The sequence below is a fragment of the Maylandia zebra genome, linkage group LG17, assembly GCF_041146795.1.
Source record: "Maylandia zebra isolate NMK-2024a linkage group LG17, Mzebra_GT3a, whole genome shotgun sequence".
NCBI classification, from domain to species: Eukaryota; Metazoa; Chordata; class Actinopteri; order Cichliformes; family Cichlidae; genus Maylandia; species Maylandia zebra.
This window is the reverse complement of record NC_135183.1, coordinates 39,742,820-39,766,036: the sequence shown is the minus strand read 5'-3', so window position 1 is coordinate 39,766,036 and position 23,217 is coordinate 39,742,820. Positions and strand designations below refer to the sequence as shown.

General features: G+C 43.3%; 1 protein-coding gene across 1 annotated transcript in view; it reads right to left on the bottom strand.

Annotated features, from left to right (window-relative positions):
* tmem178bb (transmembrane protein 178Bb) overlaps positions 1 to 23,217 on the bottom strand; it is an 84,740-nt gene that overhangs the window by 34,417 nt on the left and 27,106 nt on the right. Inside the window, exon 3 of the mRNA XM_076875749.1 lies at positions 13,435 to 13,548. Coding sequence (XP_076731864.1) covers positions 13,435 to 13,548 — 114 coding nt within the window. The remainder of the gene's footprint in view (positions 1 to 13,434; positions 13,549 to 23,217) is intronic.

Sequence of the window (23,217 nt, the reverse complement as noted above, 5' to 3'; positions counted from 1 at the left end):
TTCTCCTACTGAAGACGTCCAGATGAACAAAAACGACCTTTTGGGATTTACTCACCTGGATGGTTGAGCACGCATCGAGACACTTTTTGCAATATAATGCTTAAAAAAAGCAGCCCAGAGAGGCTGGGTCTGCTAATCGTGATAATAGATGGAAAAACTGCAGAGTTCAGAATTGCTGTAATAATGCTTCTCGTGTGGGGGTTTCATCATGTACCCATCATGTATAATGAACATTTAGAAAACATGCTTTTCTGCTCTGAGCATTTAAAGCACTTTACACAACTTCCCTCATTCACACCCATTCCTAACCCCACACTGCAGCAAAACTTGAGACTCTGAAGACCGGGTGTATTTCAACTCTCTATTGTCCAGTTTTAGTTTGCTAGTATGAATTACAGCCTCATTTCCTGGACTCAGGTGGTCTCAGGTAATCTTCAGGTGTGGTCTGCTAGCTCATTAGTAAAAAGGATGGATGTGGTGTGCATGTATGCTCTTCTGCAAGCTGTGGGGTGGCTACATCTCCGGTGGTCGAGCACGTCACCTACTAATGGGAAGATTGTTGGTTGGCGCAGACAAGATGCTGACCCCAAGCTGCTTTCCAGTGCGTACACGTTGTGTAAAGCGCTTTGAGTGCTGAGAGTAGAAAAGTGCTATATAAGAACCAGTCCATTTACCATTTACTTGATTATAATTCTCATCTGGCCTGTGGCATCAACAAGGCACTAACAAACACGCCATGTTCGAAGTCACTTGAAGCACATCTGCCTCTCTGTGGTGGTCTGCCCTGTTTTACCAGAAGCACATCTAGTGAGTCCCCTATTGCAGTTGTTACCAGCTCATAGCAGGTCGTGGTCTTTCATAACCCAAAGGTTTGTCACATGACTTTCCTCCGGTAATGGTGAATTGACATTCAGTTTTCATGAGCAGCTCATTTCATGGCTCTCCTCAAACTTCCATCAGTTTTAAAAACTGTTAACCTTCCTTTCAATCACATTTCCATATCCTCGGGATCCCTTCTGACCTAATCTCTGATCATAATCCTTCATTTGTTTAACAGTTTTAGGAGCTAGTGTTAGCCTGTTATCACATTTCTACCACCAGAGTAATGGGCAAACACGGTGGACAAGCCGGGAGTTGGAGGCTGTTCCATCTCCTCAAATCCCTCCTCTTGGTCCTTGGAGCTGGCCTGGATCAAACATGCACACAGGGAATATTAGCCTGCAGCCTCCTGAGTTGTAGACCACCCCTGTTCCTGCTCTAGGAAGAGGAGATTGTGGTTCTCCCTGTCAGTCACCTGGTAATCTTCCCTCCCACCCAGAGTCTGTCTCATCTAATCTCTGAACTCTTTGCAGCATCATTGGCCTGTGCCCTCACAGATTACCATCCAATGCTTCCTAGCTGCACTTTTCCTGACGTCACCTTGTAGTGTCCCATCTCTTTCACTTTCCACTTTCTGTATAGGATATTTTAAGAAGACGGAGTGCTCCTCGTCTTCTTCAAATATGTATTCACCACTGTCATTTCCATCCTGTTCACATCTGTCATTTTGCATCCATCCAACACCGTCCCCACCCTACACCTCCTTATTGTCTCTATTCCCTTATGTCCACTGAAGTCTGCACCAATCTCTGCTGCGTCCTCTCTGGAGACACTCTCTACAACTTCATCCAACTTACCCTAGAATTCCTCGTTCCCTTCTAGACGTACACAGTGACAACAATCAACATTATCCTTTCAGTTTCCATCTTCAAACTTGTTAACACCTTCTTTTTTGGTCAAGATTACCTCTATTAGCTCTTTATTACTACATCATGATTGACTCCACCTCATGTGATCTTGGCCTTTTTACCTTCCACCTGGTCTGCCTTCATTCTCTCCTCCATATCAGCTAGCTCCCTCCCTTTATCCCTAACTTATACCTTCAAACATAATTTTATTATTACTTGGAAAAGCAGCGAGTGCAGCCAAGCCTGACATTGACCCAGATGGGAAACTTTTCAGCAGGTGAATTTAATTCATCGAGAAGGCTCACCGATCACCGCGTAAACAGTAAAAGACCAGGAAACAAAGGGAATTTCATTTACATGCTTAGAAACACCAACATATTATGGACAGTGAGGTCAACAGCTGGCAGAGAGACAGATACCTAACTCTACCAGCCTGTCTACATAGATAAACATAACCTGATATCAGATGGTGTGTACTGGTTTCCACTAATACTGGGAAGCATATATGAGATTCAACATCCAAGCACAGAGTCACAGAGTCCTGTGGATGACTTAATTTCCTGTATAAGCCAAATGCTGAGGGAGGCAATCTCTGTTTGTTTATGTGGGAGTGGTGATGAAGTGCAGGGGTGCAGGTTACTCCTCCTCAGCTTACAAGTCCAAAAGCAGTGACCTGCATGTTTTAAATAGCAGTAAACCAAAGCTTCTGAATGTGTAAAGCCCCTGTCATCTTTTCGCAGGGCTTCCACCACATAATTACCAACTGCAGCTGCGATATCAGTGCAATAAGACTGAGTGGGAGCGGCTGCCTGGGGAACAATTAGCTTCAGCCACAACCTTTAGCCGCTGCCTCGGATGATACACTGTCACTCACTGGCAGCTTTCTGCAGCTTGTTATTCTTTTTGAAGAAACAAAATCCCTGAGCTCCAGTATGAAAACACGTCCCAGCACTGACAGGCTGGAAGTGGGATATTCTGTTCTCTCTGCTGCTGCTTTGATGCTCAGCAACAACAGAAAAGCCTTTTTGGTTCTCAGCTGCACGAGTTCTGCTGCGAGTCGCTGCAGCTTTGTTTGACTGACAGAAACAAATGAGTAACATGTTCATCTTCGAGTCTTTGAAGCGCTGTCAGTGTCACCCCACTGTTTCCTTAAATCTGTGTAATAGGAGTGAGAGAAATTGTCAGCCCAGCCTGGGCTCAATTTCACACACTTGATGAAAGTCAAGACTACGTTGTCATTCTTACTTAATCCATACAAGGCCTCGGGCAGTGTGGGTGGATGTGGTTGTTGACATCTGTGAAGATGAACAGCAAACTATTAAACTTTGCCTGCTGGCCAAAAAGCCTAGAAAGCCTGAGATGAAGTGGGGTTACTGAGCTGTTAAGAGCAGGAGCTGGTCTTTCACTTCCAGAGACAGGCTGCACATAGATGTGTCAGCTCGGGCCGAACAAAGATTGGCTCATCAACAAATAGAATTTGTTTAACTTCAAGCTGTTTATTGTTCATGACGATGTTAGAAAGGTGCAAACACGCCCATCTGTCTAATTCACACACATGCTTTACTCCTACCAAGACTAGCCAGTATTAAGAATCTCATGGTGAAAGCAAAGCTGCTAAAAATACTCATTAGAGAACTCGGCTGCTGGACAGCAGGTAACGCCTGTCACAGCTCCCCAAGACCTCTGACCTGAGGCCGTCCGTCCCAGTGACAAAGGAAAAGGGAGGACCCACACGGAGCCCCGATGGCCAATGGCAAGAGCTGCAGAGGACTAAAGGCAATGGGCAGCCAAGACCAGCACTCCCACCACAAGCCAAGGACCCCAGGTGACTAAGAATCACCCAGCAACAAAGCTGCAGTAGTTTTGCACATAGAGCTAAAGAGAAAAGCTACAAGAAATGTCTGTAAACATGGTAAATGGCCTGCATTTGTATAGCGCTTTTCTAGTCCATAGGACCCCAAAGTGCTTTACACTACATTCACACACACATACACACACTGGTGATGGCAGCTACATTGTAGCCACAGCTGCCCTGGGGCGCACTGACAGAGGCGAGGCTGCCGGACACTGGCGCCACCGGGCCCTCTGACCACCACCAGTAGGCAAACACGGGGTTAGTATCTTGCCCAAGGATATTTGGCATGCAGTCAGGAGGCAGCCTGGGATCGAACCACCGACCTTCTGATTAGTGGCTGACCTGCTCTGCCACCTGAGCTACAGCCACCCCATGGATTACTTTGTGCCTGACAGTACTGACAAAACCGGGCATGTCTGAGTTGAAGATGTGGAGTACAGCAGCTGCACAAGAGGCAGTGCTGCTTTCATTCTTCTTCACTTTGTACACCTCGAACTTTCATGGCTCTGGCTCAACATGAAGAAATGCTCTATTAATTCTGCAGTGGTTGAAAGTATTAGTGGGGAGCAGGAGGAGCAGGAGGAGCTAGTGGATGATTTTAGGGAGTCGTCTGCGAGAAATCGTCTGCTTCTGAAAGTATATAAGATGATGATCAACTTCAGAAGGAAGACAACAATTACACGGCCTGTCTGTATCCTGGGACCGGATGCTGACGTGATGGAGGAGTACAGGTACCAGGGTGAACCCCCAAATCACAGCAACAGTTACCTCAACGTGCTTCTACATCTACATTGATTGCACTGCAAGACCCAGTCTGCATAAGGCATGAGCAGGCTCCTCCTCGGTAACCTCAGATCCTTCAACATGTGAAGCAAAGTGTTGAAGATTAGCTGTGGCAAGTGGAGTGTGCTGCAGTCTGCTGGGGAGGCAGAATCAAAGCTGGTGACATCAACAAACTGAATAAACAGATCAGAGAAGCTGGTCTGTGATTGGCTGCTAACTGGACACCTTTGAAGCTGTGGTGAAGAAGAAGTCCTTAAACAAACTCCATCATGGACTATCCTACTAACCTCAGCACCACTCGCTGGCAGTGCTGGGTTTCTGTAGTGCTGGGCATTTTTCAGTAATGCAGTAAAGTATTGCTGTACTAAAATTACATTACAGCTACAATTATGTGATTACTTGAGTTACAAACGTTCTTCAGTTCTCTGCATGTCAGGCAGATAGAAAGAAATAAAATATGTTTTTTCCTTCTGTGCAGGTTTCAGTTTGTGTGCAGGCGTGTTAAAGACAGCTTTCAGTAGCAGACATATGGAGATGACTTTTATTTTTATTGCACAAAAGGACAAGAGCATGTTAGTAAAGTGGAAAGTGCGCACAGGAAACAATCACATTATACTTTGGATCTGTACAAGCATCTGCAGAGACGGCACGTTATGATTGTCGACACACAAAACGAAGGAAAACGGATAAAACTTCAGGCACCTGCACGCAGTAGCAACAAGAAATATGGCGGATGGGGAGGAGGAATAGCCAGTTAGCAAACTTCTCAATGCTATCAAGGAAACTAAAGAGGACCTCACGAACCACACTGACAAAAAAACGGCCGACATACAAACAACCCTGAAGAAAATTGAATCCTCTCTCAATCCGGAGCAGGTTGAGGAGATGGAGGCGCGAGTGAGCGCAAACGAAGACGACATTAAAGATGCACGCAACGGTGTCGACAAAATGGAGAAATTGACAACGCAAATCAAAGATAAAATTGACGAACCGCAGCAGGAGGTCCAACCTTAGGATACTGAACATCCCTGAGCAAGCAGAAGGCCGCGACGCTGTTGGATTTTTGGAGAAAGTCATACCACAAATCCTGGGGAATGATAACTTCACCTCACACATCACCCTTGAAAGAGCGCACCACGTCGGGAAGAAGTCGGACAGACCGCGGCCCTCATCGCTAAGTTCCTGAACTTCAGAGACAAAGAGAAAGTCCTCCGACTGGCCAGAAGTAGGGGAGAGACGACATACGAGAATAAGAAGATATTTTTCTTTCCGGATTACAGCGCAGACCTGCAACGCAGACGAGATGAGTTCCATGAAACAGAGGCTGCAAGAAAAGGAGATTGAATATGCGCTGATGTACCCAGCCCAGCTTCACATCAGGCACCAGGGATCCATCAAAGTTTTCTCCACTCCTGCCGAAGCACAACGTTCTCTGAAAGATCTGCCGAGTGGGTAGACTAAAGTGATCTAATGCGATTTCTTTTTTTTTTTTTTTTTTTTTCTTTTTTTTTTGCCTGTCCCGTTTGGCTCTTTTGCATCAGAATTATTGTCTAAAGGCAAAGAAAGATGCCCAACGGATTTACTTTACCAAACTGACCATCCCAGCCTTGCCGTAATGGTCCATTTGATTCACCTTTTATTGTTTATTTTATTTTCACTTACTGAATACGGGACAGACTTGACTGGGGGAAAGAAGGGGAGAAAGAAAGAGGGAAAGAGAAACAGCTGAGAAGAGGGACGGGGGAGAAGGGCAAAAGACAAAAACCAACAGAATGGGCAGAGAAAAGAAAACATCTATCGATCACCTGGATCACCTGCTGAGAAAGAAAAAAGAAAGCAAGCAGAAGAGAACAAGAGTAATAGAATAAACAACATCACAATGATATATGGGAATATGACAGTAAATACTAAATGTTAAACATTATTGTGCAGCACATAAGATCAACAGAACACAGTGTGCTTTGAGGTAGGAGCCAAAAAGGGTGTAGTTTGTGGGTGTGATCACCCGTGTGTACACCTGTGAGCATGGACGCGCTTGTTTTTTGTTTTTTTAAAAGGTTCCTTCATGTAATAATCTGCTAGAGGGTGTGGGGGGGCCACAGCCCCGTCCTCCAGGGCATGAAGCAGGTATGGAGGAGATCAAAACTCCAGACATCCAGAGGCCCCCAGAACACAAGAGACCAAGGAAGACCAACAGAGGGGCGGGGGGGGATCTAATGCGATTTCAACAAACAAGCAATTGGCTCCTATACTCTCAGATGAGAAGGCCTCCATTGTTAACTTTGGGGTGGGAGCGACATGAAGGAAGAAAAGACTATAACATCAAGCAGTGACATAGAAACTCACCACCCTCAAGTATACAGACTAATCTGAGATACGACTTATGATAATCTGGTATTTGGTTCCTAATAGAGACAATCGTTCATTAGTCAGTTAAGATAATGTGTACGAATTCATAAAAGTACAGATCTTGTGAGCATTTATGATCATGACATTAACCCCCTACTGGGTGATTGTGATCACATCTTGATCAACCAGTTTATCTCTTATACAGTTTTGTTCTATGTCTGACTGTAAAATTCAGTGCTTAGCTGTAAATATTTCACTGAGTGTGGCTAAAGTTTCAACCTTAGCAGCTGCCTGGGCCTCCACTACTGTCACCTACCTAATGTGGTTTTGTTACAGGGGTTTTTACTTTAACATTTTGGGGTTATGTTTGGTCTCTTACCAAACATTTTACTCACACTCACACAACTGTTCACACAGCTCCCTGGTCTAGGCTGTATCTTACTATTATACCCATGTGCAGAGCTTCACCACATCGAAACTCAGGAAAGCAGGAATGTGTTCAGAAATCCCCAGAGTTGAATACCATGACACTTACCTGTCCAGGATATTCATATAAAAAATTACGGTTCATCTAACTTGTATATCTTGGAATATTAGAGGATCAATTCACCCATTAAGAGGAAGAAAATGCTGACATCCTTAAAGAGGCAGAGTGTAGATGTCGCGTTTATCCAGGAGAGTCACCTCACAGACGCTGAACATTTAAAATTACGTAGACCTGGGTGGGCAATGTTTTTTACTCGTCATATACTTCCAAAGCAAGAGACGTCTCCCTGCTTATTAATAAACACCTGAACTTTCAACTAAACTCAGTTGAAAAGGACAAAAATGGCAGATTCTTACTTGTAGATTCTAAAATAAACAGAAATAAGATAACTTTGGTAAATATATATGGGCCCAACTACGACGACCCTTTATTCTTTAACAACTTAATTATGAAACTGGCTACAATTGAGGGCCAGTATATTGTGGGTGGAGACTTTAATTTGGTCCTAAATCCTTCTTTGGATCGGTCCTCACCCAAAACAGCTTCACTTTCCAAGGCAGCAACAGCACTGAACCAAGGTATGAAGGATATAGGCTTAACTGATGTGTGGCGAAACCTTCATCCAGACCAGAGGAACTTCTCCTTTTTCACCAGTACATAAGACACTCTAGAATTGATGTTTCTTGTACCACATGATGGTGACGGTGATAGATTGCTCCTGCTTAGCAGCTACTTTTTCAGACCATAATCCCATCAAACTCTCCTGGGCTACCAACATGTCACAACCTGCAACCCACAGGTGGAGGTTTAAAAGTTACATGCTAGGAGACTCTGACTTTATTTCATATATGAACACTAATATTGAAATATTCCTAGATGACAATTCAAATTCCTCTTCACGTGCCAATGTCTGGGAAGCTCTCAAAGCCTCTATGAGAGGTTTGGTTATGTCATAAAAAATTAGAGTGAAGATAACCAAATTGGAGGTTGACATTAAAAACCTGAAGCAGGAAAATACGCCACCAAAAAGGAAGAATACCTCAATACATTAACACAAACAAGGATGCAATATGATCATTTATGCACCAGCAGAGCGGAAGCAGCCATGGCAGGAACTAGATATCACTACTACGAATATGGAAACAAAACAAGTAACTACTGTCCTGGCAAAGTAAGGAAGAAACATCTGATAAATTTATACAGACAATATTAACAGAAGATGATAAACTTCCTGATGCAGAGTTTAAACGGTTCTATGAAGATTTGTATAAATCTGAGCGAGGGGCCGACAGTACTGCTGCAAAAAGATTTATAGATGGAATAACTCTTCCTAAATTACATAATGAGGACAAAGAACTGCTTGATGCAGATATGTCTGAGATGGAGGTACTTCGAGCCCTCAAGTGTTTACAAATTAATAAGACCCCTGGACCAGACGGCTTCTCGGTCGATTATTATAAGGCTTTCTCTAATAAATTACTGACACCACTCACGAATATGATCAAAGAAGCTTTAGAAAATAATAAATTACCAGAGTCACTGGAAATCGCAACAATCACATTAATCCTGAAAGGACAAACAGATGTGACTCTTACAGACCCCTCAGCCTCTTAAATGCAGATTGTAAAATATTATCTAAAGTAATTGCACTGAGATTGGAAGACATCATGACTAAGATAATACACGCTGACCAAACAGGCTTCATTAAAAACAGGCACGGAGCAGATAGTGTGCGACGTTTGCTCCATATACTGAACACTGCTCAAAAAAACCAAGACCCCCTGCTAACAATCTCCATGGACGCTAATGAAGCATGTGACAAACTTTCTATTTCAGGCGATGGAAGCTATGGGCTTCGGAGAGAAGTTCACCTGTTATGTTAGGACACTTTTTAATGCCCCCAGAGCCAATATCACAACAAATGATGTGCTCTCAGGCACTTTCTCTTTAACCAGAGGCTGCAGACAAGCTTGTCCAAGCTCCCCTTGCTCTTCGCGATTGCGATCGAACCACTAGCCGCTGCCATTCGTACTAGTGCCTCCATATCTGCAATCAAATTTGGTACAAGTGAACATAAACTTTCTCTATACGCAGATGACCTCCTACTATTCTCTTCTGCATGGTCTCCCCCAAAAATCCCTCCATAAGCTTCAACTGGTTCAGAACTCTGCTGCTCGCATTATCAGCAGAACCCCTCCTACCAGCACATCACCTGTTCTTCAGGAACTTCACTGGCTAATAATATTCAAACTCCTTCTGCTCACCTTCAAGGCCATTCATAACCTCGCTCCTCCTTACCTTTCTGACCACCTGGTCTGCCCGTTCTTCTTCTATCCAGCTTGCTGTACCTTCCTTCCGCCTCACCAACATAGGAAGCAGAGCTTTCAGCTGCTCTGCTCCCAGGCTGTGGAGCTCTCTGCCCCCAGAAATAAGAAACATTGGTTCTCCCCCAGTTTAAATCCCATCTGTTCAAATCTGCATATTCACTGTGAATCCACAGTTTGTTAATTTTATCTTGTGCTTTTGTTTTATTGTTCTTATTCTGCCATTGTTTTACTAAGTGTTTTATCCTATTGTAAAGTGTCCTTGGGTGACTTGAAAGGTGCTCATAAATAAAATTTCTTATTATTATTATTAATATACATAACGGACCCTCTTAAATCAATTCTCTCCTTAATGAAGTGTCTCAAAGAATACAGTGCAGCCTCAGGATACAAGTTAAACTACACCAAAAGTGAGATTGTGCCATTAAATATACAAGACAGCCGTATTAGAGCTCTGACTGACCCATTACAGTGGTGTGATAATGGCTTCACGTACTTTGGTATACAAATTGGTAAATCCGAGGATCAAATATTCAAACAAAATTATATCAAACTGTTGGAGCAAACCAAACTTAATATTCAGAGATGGATGGATTTTCCATTATCTCTCATAGGCAGAATAAATGCTATTAAAATTTATACTTTGCCTAAATTCATTTACTTATTTCAATGTCTCCCTACAAATGTTCCTAAAAGTTTCTCCAAAGAGCCTCATAAACTTATAACTTCTTTTATATGGCAAAAGAAAAATCCAAGAGTCAAACTCACCTCTCTGCAGGCCCCATATTCAAGGGCAGGACTTAATTTACCAAACTTTAGGAACTATTATCTTGCCTCCCAGTACCGATCAGTTTGGATCTGGCTACATGCAGAGAGCAGTGAGGTTCGATGGGTCCCAATAGAACAACATGTCATGAGGTGAAACCCCATTAAAAGATGTTCTATTTTTAGGTACAAAAAAATGTCCAAGCTCACAAACTATTTGATAATAAACACCTTCTGCGTCTGGCAGGAATCCCTCTCACTTCTGAAAATAAATATCTCCTTTCTTAGAAGGACACCCCTATGGGGCAACCCTGACCTCTCTCATCATATTCCTGACCCAATACTGCAGAGACGGAAGGACAGAAATATTGGAACTGTTGCTGACTTATACAATAATGACACATTTATTGACTTTCAACTGCTAAAGGAAAAATTCTAACTTCCAGGACAAAGTTTCTTCAAATTTCTACAAATAAGAGAGCAAGAAATAAGATAAGAGTCAAGGAGAAATCCAAAGGGTTATTCCCCGAGATACCAAAAGAAACTCCTCTTGAAACCCATCTTTGTACCAAACCATGGAGGCTATTATCAATGAAAGTTACCCGATCACAACAAAGCGTCCATAAAAAGAAAATGGGACCTGGGCCATGTCTATGAAGAGGTAGAATGACACCACTTATTGGAACAGGCACAGACTGTGTTAATTTCTACAAAACAGGCAAGTGCAATTTAACATACTTCATAGGATATATTACACCCCTTACAGGCTACATAAAATTGATAGTAATTAATTAGATGTTGGATCCACTATTTCCCTTATTGAGACCAATGTGTTGGCTTTTGTCCTCGGCTGCAGCTAAAAAGCCTGATATGATTTGGGGTCAATAATGTCCTTTTAAAACTTGATAGAGTTGAGTCTGCAGAATGTAAAACCATGAACTGCCAAAGACATGGAAAACAGAGGATTTGCTGCTGAGTGCAGGAAATATGACCAAGTGCAACACAGAACTATAATGTAAATGAATGTTTGTTACATTGTAGCTAAATGTGTTCACACAGAGCTGATTAATTGCAACTTTAGCCTCTCTTGTTGTAAAGCTAACATCTGTGGTAACACTGACGTTAGCTTTAGTGCATCAACCAGCAATGAAAACAACCACAGAGGAAGACACATGGGGCCACACCAACTCCAGAACCAGGATTTTTATCATTGCAAGGAAAATAAAACATACACTGCAAAGTAACAGAGAATATACTAAACATAGCAAATTAAATATTACAGAAAAACATTTAAAATAACACCAAGAACAGTTTGATGTTTTCTGTGACTGGTGTCCCATGTGCCCTCTGTCCTGGAGCGTAGTGTCCATGCCTTGGTGTTCACAGCTGTGTTGGTGGCACGAGACACCTTTACATAATATAACCTCAGAGCTTTCAATGCTGTCAGTGATTGTGTGAGTCTTCAAAAGGCCTGATCCTGAGCCTGGGAACACGTAATCCCTTAGTGTGTTATGACTGTAAAGCAAAAACTGTGTCAACATATTTAGAGAAGATTAAGCATTAAACTGGAACTTTCCTGTCAACAATCCTTCTGCAGTGTTGGCCTCGCCAGAACAACTGAAGTTTTCAGTGTGACGTCTAAGCACTAGCTTTAGAAAGAGCAGCTCTTTCCTTTTCTTTTGTTACTAATATTTGTTTGATTTATCTTTCTGTGTGATGTTGTCATTCATACCAATATTATGCTGAAGCATAATTGAGCTTAAAATGCCAAATATACAGCAAGCCCTGCAGCACAGTGTATAAGCTGTTTGTCTTTAATGCCGCCCTGTGTCCAGTGTTTTTAGCTGCCTGGCCGTCATCAGGATGCCGTCTGAGGCTGTTTCTTCTTCTTTCTTTCACATTCACACTGGACTGAATCAGTGGGTGAAGTTCCAGTTTCTACATGCAAACTTTGCAATTTCTTATAAAATTCTTTCATTTATGGTGCAAGTCTAAGAACCTGGTGCACACTAAATATTTATTCAGATAACATAAACAGAAAATTGCAAATTTCAAGTTTCAAGTTTTATTGTCGTGTACAGACAAACATTTATCCATAATGAAATTCTTTGGCTCCTCAGCTTTACAGGAGCATATAGAGAGTGTGCAGTTATATTGAGAAGAAAATAAGAGAAAATGGCAGTGGTAGTAATAAAATAATAATAATAATAATAACAACAATAAAAAGGAGAGGAACAAGTATTAAATATTAGAGAATTTAGTTGGTATTTACAAATACATCCATGGCTTCAACCTTCAATATATTGTAGAAAGATGTGAAGGTCAAAGTTGTGAAGATGACACGTGTGGTTTTAGAGCAGAGCTTTTCTGTCACCTGACAGTTAAAGACTATTCAGACTGATGGTTTGAGTTTTTCCATTTAACTCAGCGACTTAGTTTCTGACTCTACAAGCCACCACACTGCTGTCAGAGACACTGAGGATGGTTTCTAGTATTTCAGTTAATTTTAACTTTATTTATATAGTTCCAAATCACAACAGCAATCACCTCAGCATGTTTTATATTTTAAAGAAAAGACCCTACAATAATAGACAGAACCCCCTGAAAATACCCCAGAATCAGATGACCGCTCTTTGAGCAGATTTCAATCCTTAATTATTGGATTATTGTCAAAAGTGGAAGAAATTTCTTGTTCCAAAACAAAGTGGTGAACAGATGAACGGAAGAAGTGAGCGCGCTGTGGTGGACCTCCTGCTCTGACTCAACTACAGCCATCTTTGTCCCACAGAAGTGAATTTCAGAAAAACTTAGTCAACAGCAGAACAGCAGAGAGGAGCCTGTGTTGATGAATTAAAGGAAAAATAATAATGCACTGATTGATTTAATTAAGGTTTAATTGTAGTGTAAGTTTCCTGCCTTTTTACCACCTTTTCCTTTGAATATTATTAATGGCTGAAACTGTAATTTGAAGGGAGGAAAGTCAGTAAAGTCATTATTGAGACGGAGGAATTCTGAATCTGTTCATAGATATGATATGAACATGTAACTGCATAGAGACAGAAAACAAATGTACTCAACCCAGATCATCTCTACTTAAAATGAAAGGATTTTACATGACAGAAGGAGAAACAGCAGCAGACTTACGGAGGGCGTGCCATTCGTCCTGCCTTATTGTCTTGGTGATGTTGTAGGAGAGGTTTTTGGGTATCGTAGCTGAGGAATAGTGATACTTGATGTAGGAGCACCGAGTAATGGAACCTGCAAAGGAACAAAAGGTTTTTGTTTGTTTGTTTTTATAAACAGAATATTTACACAAACATTCACTCTAACGATACACAGACTGAACAGAAGCTTCAGTTCAGACGTGATTCAGCTGGAGAGGCTGCGTCTGCACTGGACGCACAATCAGCTTCCTGCATCAGTGGTGAAGAAACTCTTTTAACATCTCTACAAACCACAGCAGGAACACAATGGCTGCGTGAAAAATTATGTTCCTCTAAAACTATTAACTAATGAATCAGGAGAGCTTTCAGTGTGCACTCCTAACAGTACAGCGTTGGCTAGAGCATCTATCATAAAACAAGAAAGCACAAATAATTTAGAAATCTGTCAAATACTTGGTCAAAACTAAAAATTATATCATTACTTATGATGAAAATAGCAAATTAAATTCATGTTCAGGAAGGCAAGTATGTATAATAACTAAATATAATACTGTAATGCACTGCTGCAGCATTGCACATAACAAACTCCCGTGTGTGCTGTTGTTACATTTAGAGCCCAATTACTCAATAAATTGGGAAAATACAGTTTTGGAAATTCTTTTGTTACAAAAGTTAAAATACTTCATGAATATGATGAAGACATCTTTCCATCTTTGCATTTTCTGCTTACTCCATTTACAACTATTTGATAAAGGCGATTGTTTCATCTGCTTTTTCCTAGCTTAGTGTGGCCTGTACACACATTCCTCCTGTAGCTCTGTGGCCCGGCCCACACCTGTGACTGTGATGCTGTAGGTTCATAATGAGGCTGTAACTTCCTCCGTTTCCTTTTGACACCATTGCTGCTTGTCTCTGGCAAGGCCACGTGGCTCACAAACATGACATTATTAGAGTCTTTGGAGGTTTGAATTACACAGACAAGACAATCATACCACCACATGCATTTCCTCAGTCCTGAAAACAAACACACACACACACACACACACACACACACACACTGCTACACTGTGGTTTATGTGAGCGTAACATAAGGGTTAACAAACAGGTGCTCCCCAAAACCAGACAAGTAAAAGCCGACACACAGACAAAGGTGACGTTTATTGCTCTGCCTATAACACCGAAAGCATGAACTCCAGGATGGACCGAGGCCCAAATAACAGACAAGACAAGCAAACCCAAGTCGTACCCCTAACTCTAGTTCCCACTTTCTGCTTCAATGCTATTTACAAATGGGCAAAGTTATTGGCAGCATTAATCACTATTAATCACTTAGAGGCTGAGGAAATACGCTTGGACAGGGCCAGCACTGGTTGGCCAAGAATCTCCTAGATTTTTATTTTTTTAACTTTTCTTCATCATTAATGTAATCCAGTGATATTTACCAGTATTTCCAATCACAGCGCACAGCTAAGATTAAATAAAACGCTCAAATACTACATCTCACAGAAAACATTTAATATTATCCAGAGATTATTAAAATAAACTTTAAATAAAATAATTTTTCATTTCACATTTGTAAAGCAGAAAACAGGTAAACAGGTAAATAATGTCTTGAGCTTTGTACCCAAGGAAAGTAAAGAGGGTTAGTTAAAGGGTCTTTCTCTATAATGAACAATTCAAGCTACATTAAATGCATCACAGCCAAGTATTTGGCCGACATTGTAAACATCGAGCTTGACTCTTCTGTTGCAATGATGTGTCCATGTCTTGTGTGGAAAGCACATAAACAGGTCGTACTTCCACATACGTGCCCCTACAGAGCTACTCTGGAGAACTGATGGGGCACCGTCACACAGCTCCTCCCTGCTGAAGTGCAGTCAGTTCTCTGCGGCTGTTTTTGTTTGTTTGTGCATCCATTCACTTCCACTTATCCTTTTCAGGGTCGTGGGGGGCGCTGGAGCTTATCCCAGAGGCGAAAGGCGGGGTACACCCTGGACAGGTTGCCCGCCTGTCGCGGGTCTAACACGTGGACACAGACATTTGCACTCACATTCACACTTGTGGCGAAATCCCACGCAAACACAGGGAGAACATGCAAACTCCACACAGGAAGACGCCGGCCTGGTGGTGGAATTGAACCCAGGACCTGTTTGCTGTGAGGCAACAGTGCTAACCACTGTGCTGCCTTGTTTGTTTGTTTGTTTTTTGTTGACACACTGCAAAGTGACAACATTTTGTAATTTTAGCAGAGAGCAGCTGTGATCAACTATAACAAACTACATTACAAAGATCTGCTTGGCTAAATACAAAGGAGAGCTCACTGTACTGTTTTAATGTGGAAAGGCTGTTCAGTGAGAGCATTTCACGCAGGCCTTTGCCGTGTGCACCTCATGATTAATGGGCTTATACACTGAACCACCTTTAGCATCAGTAACTTGGTGTAATAATCTTCTGTATCACATGATCATTATGGAGGAGCTATGGTCAACTTTGCTTCAGTTCACTGAGGTTTCTGTCACAGGAGTTTAAGGTCTGCACGTTGGGTTAGCACCTGCAGGTGGCGCTATATAAATAAAACTGAATTCAGTTCAGTTCACTTGAATTCAATGCTGCCTGCTACGCAGACATCATACACGCTACACTACTGTGTGTTCTTAGTGTATAAATGTGATAACAGAGATTGCACTACTGTCAGTTTGCTCCACCAACAAACTCCCATAGAGCTGCTTGCATTATTAGACACAGTGCATATAAGGGCTATAATGTGACACCGAGCTGAAAACACAGCAACACACAAAACAAAGAGAAACTGAATAAATATGACACTGGAATAGAAGGAATAATAAAAAACAACAGTTTCTTCATTGAGATCTTTAGAAGCCGTCAAAAGTATAGAAGGCAAATAAAAATCGAGTGTTAATGTCTCCTCCTCTTCTTGGAGTTGTGCGTCCTCGCTGCCACATTCTGACACTTTTCACTGTGGACACTGTGAGGAGTTGATGTCAGTGGCATCTATGTCCTCCTGCGACCGGCTGCTAGCAGCTGTGGGGCACATATAACAAGGGCTTGACTCTTATTCATACTGTTCAGCTGGCTTCTCGTGTCGTACCTGCAGGAGGTTTTTGGCTATAGCTGGTTCCCATTTGGTGTGTAGGTTCTTGTTGCTTCTTGTATGTCTGCTAATCTGCCTTCTGGCAGCTCCACCCCTTCAGTCAGGGTCACCTTTCCTCTCTTTTCAGCTGTTTGGTCACACTTATCCAAACGGGCCCACTCATGTCCTGATGAATGACTCAATGTCTCGCTTACTTCTGACATGTACCTTGATATCATCCACGTACAGGAGGTGGCTGACGGTAACAACACTCTTGAATCGTTATCCATACCTGCTGTTAGTGATGAGCTTGTTCGGGGCAACACCAAGGCGTTCCCAGGCCAGCCAAGAGATATAATCCCTCTAGGTTGTCCTGGGTCTGCCCGGGGGCCTCCTCCCGGTGAGACATGCCTGGAATACCTCACCCATTAGGCATCCAGGAGGCATCCTTGTCCTTTCAATGTGAAGGAGCAGCGGCTCTACTCTGAGCCCCTCCCGGATGGCTGAACTTCTCACCCTCTCTAAGGGAGAGGACAGCCACCCATCGGAGGAAGCCCATTTTTGCTGCTTGTATTCGCGATTTCATTCTTTGAGTCACTACCCACAGCTCTGACCATAGGTGAGGGACGTAAATCGACCGGTATATTGACAGCTTTGCTTTTATACTCAACTCTCTCTTCACGGCGGACGGTACAGCATCGCTGCAGTCGCAGCAGCGCTCCATCATATGGTAAATATAAATGAGTCTGGTCTCTGTCCAAAACGTGTTTGGTTTCAACTGAATTTCACTGCAACTTTAAGAGCACTTGCACTATTTTCTTGATCCTTAAAAAGTCACTTAAATTCAACCATAGTTACTGATGGGGGCAGTATATTCAAAACCTATAAGCTCTGTTTGACTTATTATTTAAATAACTTTCTCAACATGACCTGTTGGATTGTTGTGTTTCACTAACAATCTGCTTTTGCTGAATCAACATAATTACTTAAATCCGGTTAGGCAGGTTATGTTTTGAGTAATGGGGAGAAGTCCCATTAGTCGAGTCCATGTTTGAAGTGGGGGAAGGGAGGTTTGTATGAAACATTCGTCATCCTTCTGCTCTCCCCTTGGCCTGAAGCTGCCTGTGTTTCCACATTTGATTTCCTGAGAAGTGCTAACCTCTCCGGTGCTTGTCTCTGTGGACAGAAATGCTTGAGCAAGCCAAACTCCGACCCTTTGGCATATTTGTGAGCTGGCAAACACATTACATCCTTTCACTGAGGTATCCTCCTTCCAGCAGTTAGACTCAGGCACACTGCTCTCACAAACCCAAATGGATTTCTATCTCAGTCATTTTAGTTAAATTGCCCTTCAGCCTTCTGCAAACGTCTCTGAGCCAGACACCATTTCCTCTCCATTACTGATAGTGACTGGAAGTGATACTGAACGAGTGCATTTCTAACACATCCACTCATGTGAGTGCTTTTCTGTTCTCAGTCTCTGGATGTCTAAAGCTTTATTTTTGGGCTCAAAGGCCTTAGAATAAAGAAGGCCAAAGGTCAAACACCATTGCATCACATTAAAGGTTCATTGGAAGGTTATTGTTACTCACTTGAATATGATAATGAAGAGCTGTTATGTGAACATACAGTTAATAGGACTCCGGCTTGCTGCTACTTTCTGCAGGAGAGGATGGATCTTTCGTTACCTGAAATATCCTTTACACTCCTGTGTCAATCTAATGTATTCATATGTATTATTCTTTCGTACTGGAGGGGCTCGAAGCCGAGTGTGAAGCGGTGGGAATGAGAATCAGCGCCTCCAAATCTGAGGCCGTGGTCCTCAGCTGGGAAAAGGCTTTGCGTGCCCACTCCGGGTCAGGGATGAGTTCCTGCCCTGGAGTTTAAGTATCTCGGGTCTTGTTCACAAGTGAGCGGAGAAAGGAGCTGGAGACGGGTCGGTGCTGCGGCTGCAGTCCAGAGCTGAGCGTTCCTGCTTATCACGACTATTCTTCAACTTTGTTCTAAAAGGTCCTCTGCCTACTGACAAATCTGAAATATTGCATCAAAATTCTTGGAAGATCTGGCTGGGGTGGCTGTGGCTCCAGAGGTATTACAGGTCATGTACCAATCTGAAGGTTGGTGGTTTGACTGGCTGCTCCAGTCTGCATGCAAATATCCTTGGGCGAGATACTGAGTGCAGGGCGCTCTCTGATTCATCCATCAGTGTAAATGTGGGTGTGTTTCCAAGATGAGCATCAGTGTGTGGTCTGTAAGGTCTTAGATACAAATTTGTTCCTGGATTTTCTCGTTTTGGCTACAAACAATTTTAAAACAACTTTATTGTTTCATAAGCATTAAACATGATCCTAGAACAGAGCAGCTTCCTGTGCCTGATGATCTTATGTCATTTTTGAATGTAGCTTAAGCCTGAACCCGAGTTCTGTGCTTATATTTATTCCTGACTCTCAGACTTAAACACCTCAGAGTCAGGCGAAACGTTAAAAACTAAAATCGTCCTTTAAACATTAATTTAGTGAAATCCTGGATTATCCTATCAGATTATTATGAAGGACCAAACATATTCACTCATCCATTCAAATCATTGAATTCAGGTGTTCCAGTCACTTCCACGATCACAGATGTATAAAATCAATCACCCAGGCCTGCAGACTGCTTCTACAGACATCTGTGAAAGAATGGGTCGCTCATTTCTTCAATACTGAGACTTCCACAGTTAACTGTGAGTGGTATTATAACAAAGTGGAAGTGACAGCAGCTCAGACACAAAGTGCTGGCCCACAGGAAATCACAGAGCGGGTTCGGCGGACGCACAGAGGTCATTCCCAGAGAACATTGGGGAACGGGATTCCACGGCTCCACAGCTGCATCCACGCCTTACATCACCAAAAGCAAAGCATCAGAGACACACTGCTGTAAACCATGCTGGACATCAGAGCAGAGGACATGTGTTCTCTGGGCTGAGGAGTCGCACTCCTCTGTCTGCCAATCCGACTGACAAGTATGGTTTTGCCAGTTGCTGGTTTTATGTAGACTGCGAAACATTCCCAGTGGAAACCTGAGCTTTTACTTTTTCTTTGTTCTTTGGTGGTCATGGTAGAAAGGTTTGACAGTCCTCTGCCAGATGGAAGGTCATGCTATCCGGTTGTTAATTGATGACGTGACGAATCCTACTTCCGGGCCTAAAGTAGTCTGCGTTTAATATGGCTTTTGTGTTGTTAACATGTTTAATGTTTTGTATTTTCTTCTATTTGATCTCAAAAAGCTCCTAAAACAGTCAGTGATCACTGTTGACCTCCCTCGGCTTTTATTACCGCTAATCATTTATTTAAGCTCAGTTTTTAAAACCTTAGGATGTAACTACAGCCCAGCCCATGCAGCAGTATATGAATGACTAACCTCGTATTGTGGATGGATTATCTCAGTTGTTCTCCTGGCTGAAGTTTGGTCCTTTTACAGCATCCTGCCATGCGATTACATTTGTTCCTGACCACCGAGAACACTCACGGTAACTTTTATCGAGTGGAAAAAAAGTTAGCTTGTTTATATTATGCTAACATAGCTGTGTCACTAGCGGTCACGTAGCACATCATTATATAGCAGCTAGCCCAACTTCAGTAACCCTACAAACGTCACTGCTGTTTAGTTTTCTGTCTTCATTTATGCTGGAAGTGATAACAGAGCTGTATGTTTTAATTTGTTTCCAAAACCCCGCAGTCAGGACATGCTATATTGTATTTAGATAGAAGCTAGCGAGCTAACTCCCTGCTAACTTCTAACTCCGTTAAATGTCATAAATTCCGTTTTCATGGATGCCTGGATGTTAAACTCAATTGTTACACCTGGTAGAGCAGAATGCTGATCATTTTATTAAAGATGAAAGACTTTAGACAGTTTTTCAACTCTCAGTAATGCCACAGTGATCGTTTGATATATGGACCTGCAGCGGAGTTTAGGTCCAGACATGGCTAGTGACGTCAGACTGAACAACCGGATAGTTCAAGCTCTGCATGGACTCATTTTTGCATGACACACTTCATCTCTCCCTCTGTCCATCCTCCCTCCTCCTGCCAGTAGGATCAGAAGGGGAAGCAGACAGCCATCCCTGATGCTGTGTTTTCCCAGTTGGGAGACACAGAGACACAGATGGGTGTTAGAGGCTTCATCACGTGAGGGGGGAGCTTGTTCATGTCAGTGGCACAATTACAACCTTTAAGGAAGTGACTCCTTCAAGGCCAACTTGAACTACCTAAACTTTCCTCACACAGAAGCTGATTAATGGATGAGTTCTGATACAGCACTCAAAGCACTTTATGCAATATTACCATTAAAATTTAGATTTTTTGGAGCCTTTATTTAACCTGACAGTGGAACTCGTAGCTAACATGGTTAGTGAGCATGTGTTTCAATGGAAAGAGAAATCTGATCTCTGAAAATGTGCCCAAGCGTGAACAGAACATGGTTTAAACCTAGGACACGGTCAATGATTGCTTTACTTAAAAAGCCAATAATCCAGCTGATTACAGACTGATTTCAATCTTCCTTCATTTCAACATTTTTCTCTAAAGAATCATTAAAAGAGAGATAGACATCATCTGTTTCACCATCTGCAGAGCAGTGGTTGATTGATTGACTGTAATCTGAATGCTACATGGACTCACAGCCAGTCTGCAAGAGACATTTACAGATATATCATTATTTCCATCACTGGTTGCTTGCAGCTACAGGTGCTTTTGACTTCAAATTCTCATCAAATGTCGATAACAACCCGTCCAAACCACACGCGCACTAAAATCAAACTAACTTGACAATACGAATTGCCCAAAAGCAGAATGGATTCTGCGGATCAGGTTCGGGCAGTGATGGCAAAACAGGGATACCTGTTAGGTCCCATGAACAATCCATCCAGTTTTTGATAACTCAGTATAAAGCTATTAGTGACAGGCAAGAGAAGATTCTTGCATCTCTTCAAGGACCGCAACCGGCTTGGTACCTGTTCCTTCCGAGCCTGCTCTGTTTTCTGCCCCCAAAAGCTCCACAACCCCAGATGTCATTTCTAGTGAGCCCCAGGAAGCTCTGTTGTTTCATGATGCTTCAACCCCAGACCCTGAGCTGTTCACTGGGGAGCAAGGTCACTGCGGAGGGTTTCAGTAAAAGTACTATATTTGGTGTAATACTTTTCCTTGTGTCATTTCTTACACATAACTTAACTTATGGACATCTATGGTCCCATTTGTGATCGGATGTGTTGTTACCAACATCTGGTGAGAATTTACAAATATATTTTGTAAAGATGTTATTGTGTCATCTTTATTACTTATTTTACCTGGCCTGAGCGACCCAGGGTCCCTGAGCAATTATGGACATGTGTGTTTTTGGTGTGCTGTCTCTCGTTCTCCCTGCTTGCAGGTATGTGTGTGTGTGTGTGTGTGTGTGTGTGTGGATGCCGGTGTTTCTGAGAGCACCTGTTTACAGCCACCTTCAGGCCTGGTGGGTGTGGCCCTGCCAGGTGGTTGGCCACACCTGAAGACCATCAGACAGCTGATTAGTCGGAGGAGCTACTTAAGAGTGCGGTGGAGCGCTCTCTGACGCTGGATCATTGCGTGACTTCACGTTAGTCTCTCGGCCAGTCAGTACGGTTAGTCTGCCGCAGGGTGCTCAGACACTGAGGAGCAGGGACAAGGAACACTGACACTGGGAAGAGGACATGTCACGGGAGTTGGGAACGCACTGCGGATTTATTGTTATGTTTTCCATTCACTGTAAATAAATGCACTGGTAAGCACACAGAATCCAACATCTGGGTCCTCCTTCCTCACATCCCCATGGTTGGCCAGCGTCAACCGTGAGAGAATGATCCAGCCAAACATGGGTCTAGCGGACTCTGAGGAGAGGCTCGGGAGGGAGATGATGGACAAAGTTTACAGACTGTGTGATTTGTGGTGGGAGAAGCCCGGGGAAGGGTTGCATCGCGCCGTGGAGAGGCGGCTGCAGGAAACGCTTTTTAAATTCCCCTGGCTGGTGGACTCTCTCAACCCAGTTGTCATGGACTTCCTGCTTTCAACCCTTAACCTCCACTCTCCTACTCAGGCTGCTCACCGGCCCGGACAGCCGGTGGATTCACAGCCTGAGGAGGAGCCCGCGCTGCCCGTGGAGAAGCTCAGCGAGCCGGAGAGACCAGCAAGGCCAGCGCGTCCACGTCCGGCACGGCCAGCACGTCATGGATCATGCGCCATGTGACACTGTGGCTCACCGGAGCTGCGCCGGCTACCACTGGATTCCATGGCAGGCCGCCACAACTGTTTCGCCGCTGCTGCCGGACCCATGGCCGCCCGCTGGAGCTGCAGCACCGCCGCTATTGCGCCCTTGGCAGGCCGCCTGAAGTGTCCTGCTGCTATCACGGGACCTTTGTTATAGTTATCGGCCGCCTGAGACTGTTTTATGGGGATTTTTCCTTTTTTTGCACCGCTGCTGGATGCACGGCCTGACTTTGGGACTGTGACCTAGGAGGGTTTGTTGTTTTTGCTTTTGGTCCTGGCCCTCCGTCCAGGACCCCCTGCTGCCCACACTGGGTTGGTTGTACTGTGGTGTTTTGTTTTAGGGTCGTCGGGAGCTGACCTTTAGAGGGGGGTTGGCCTGTGTCAACCGTGACAGTACATGCTATCAACCTTT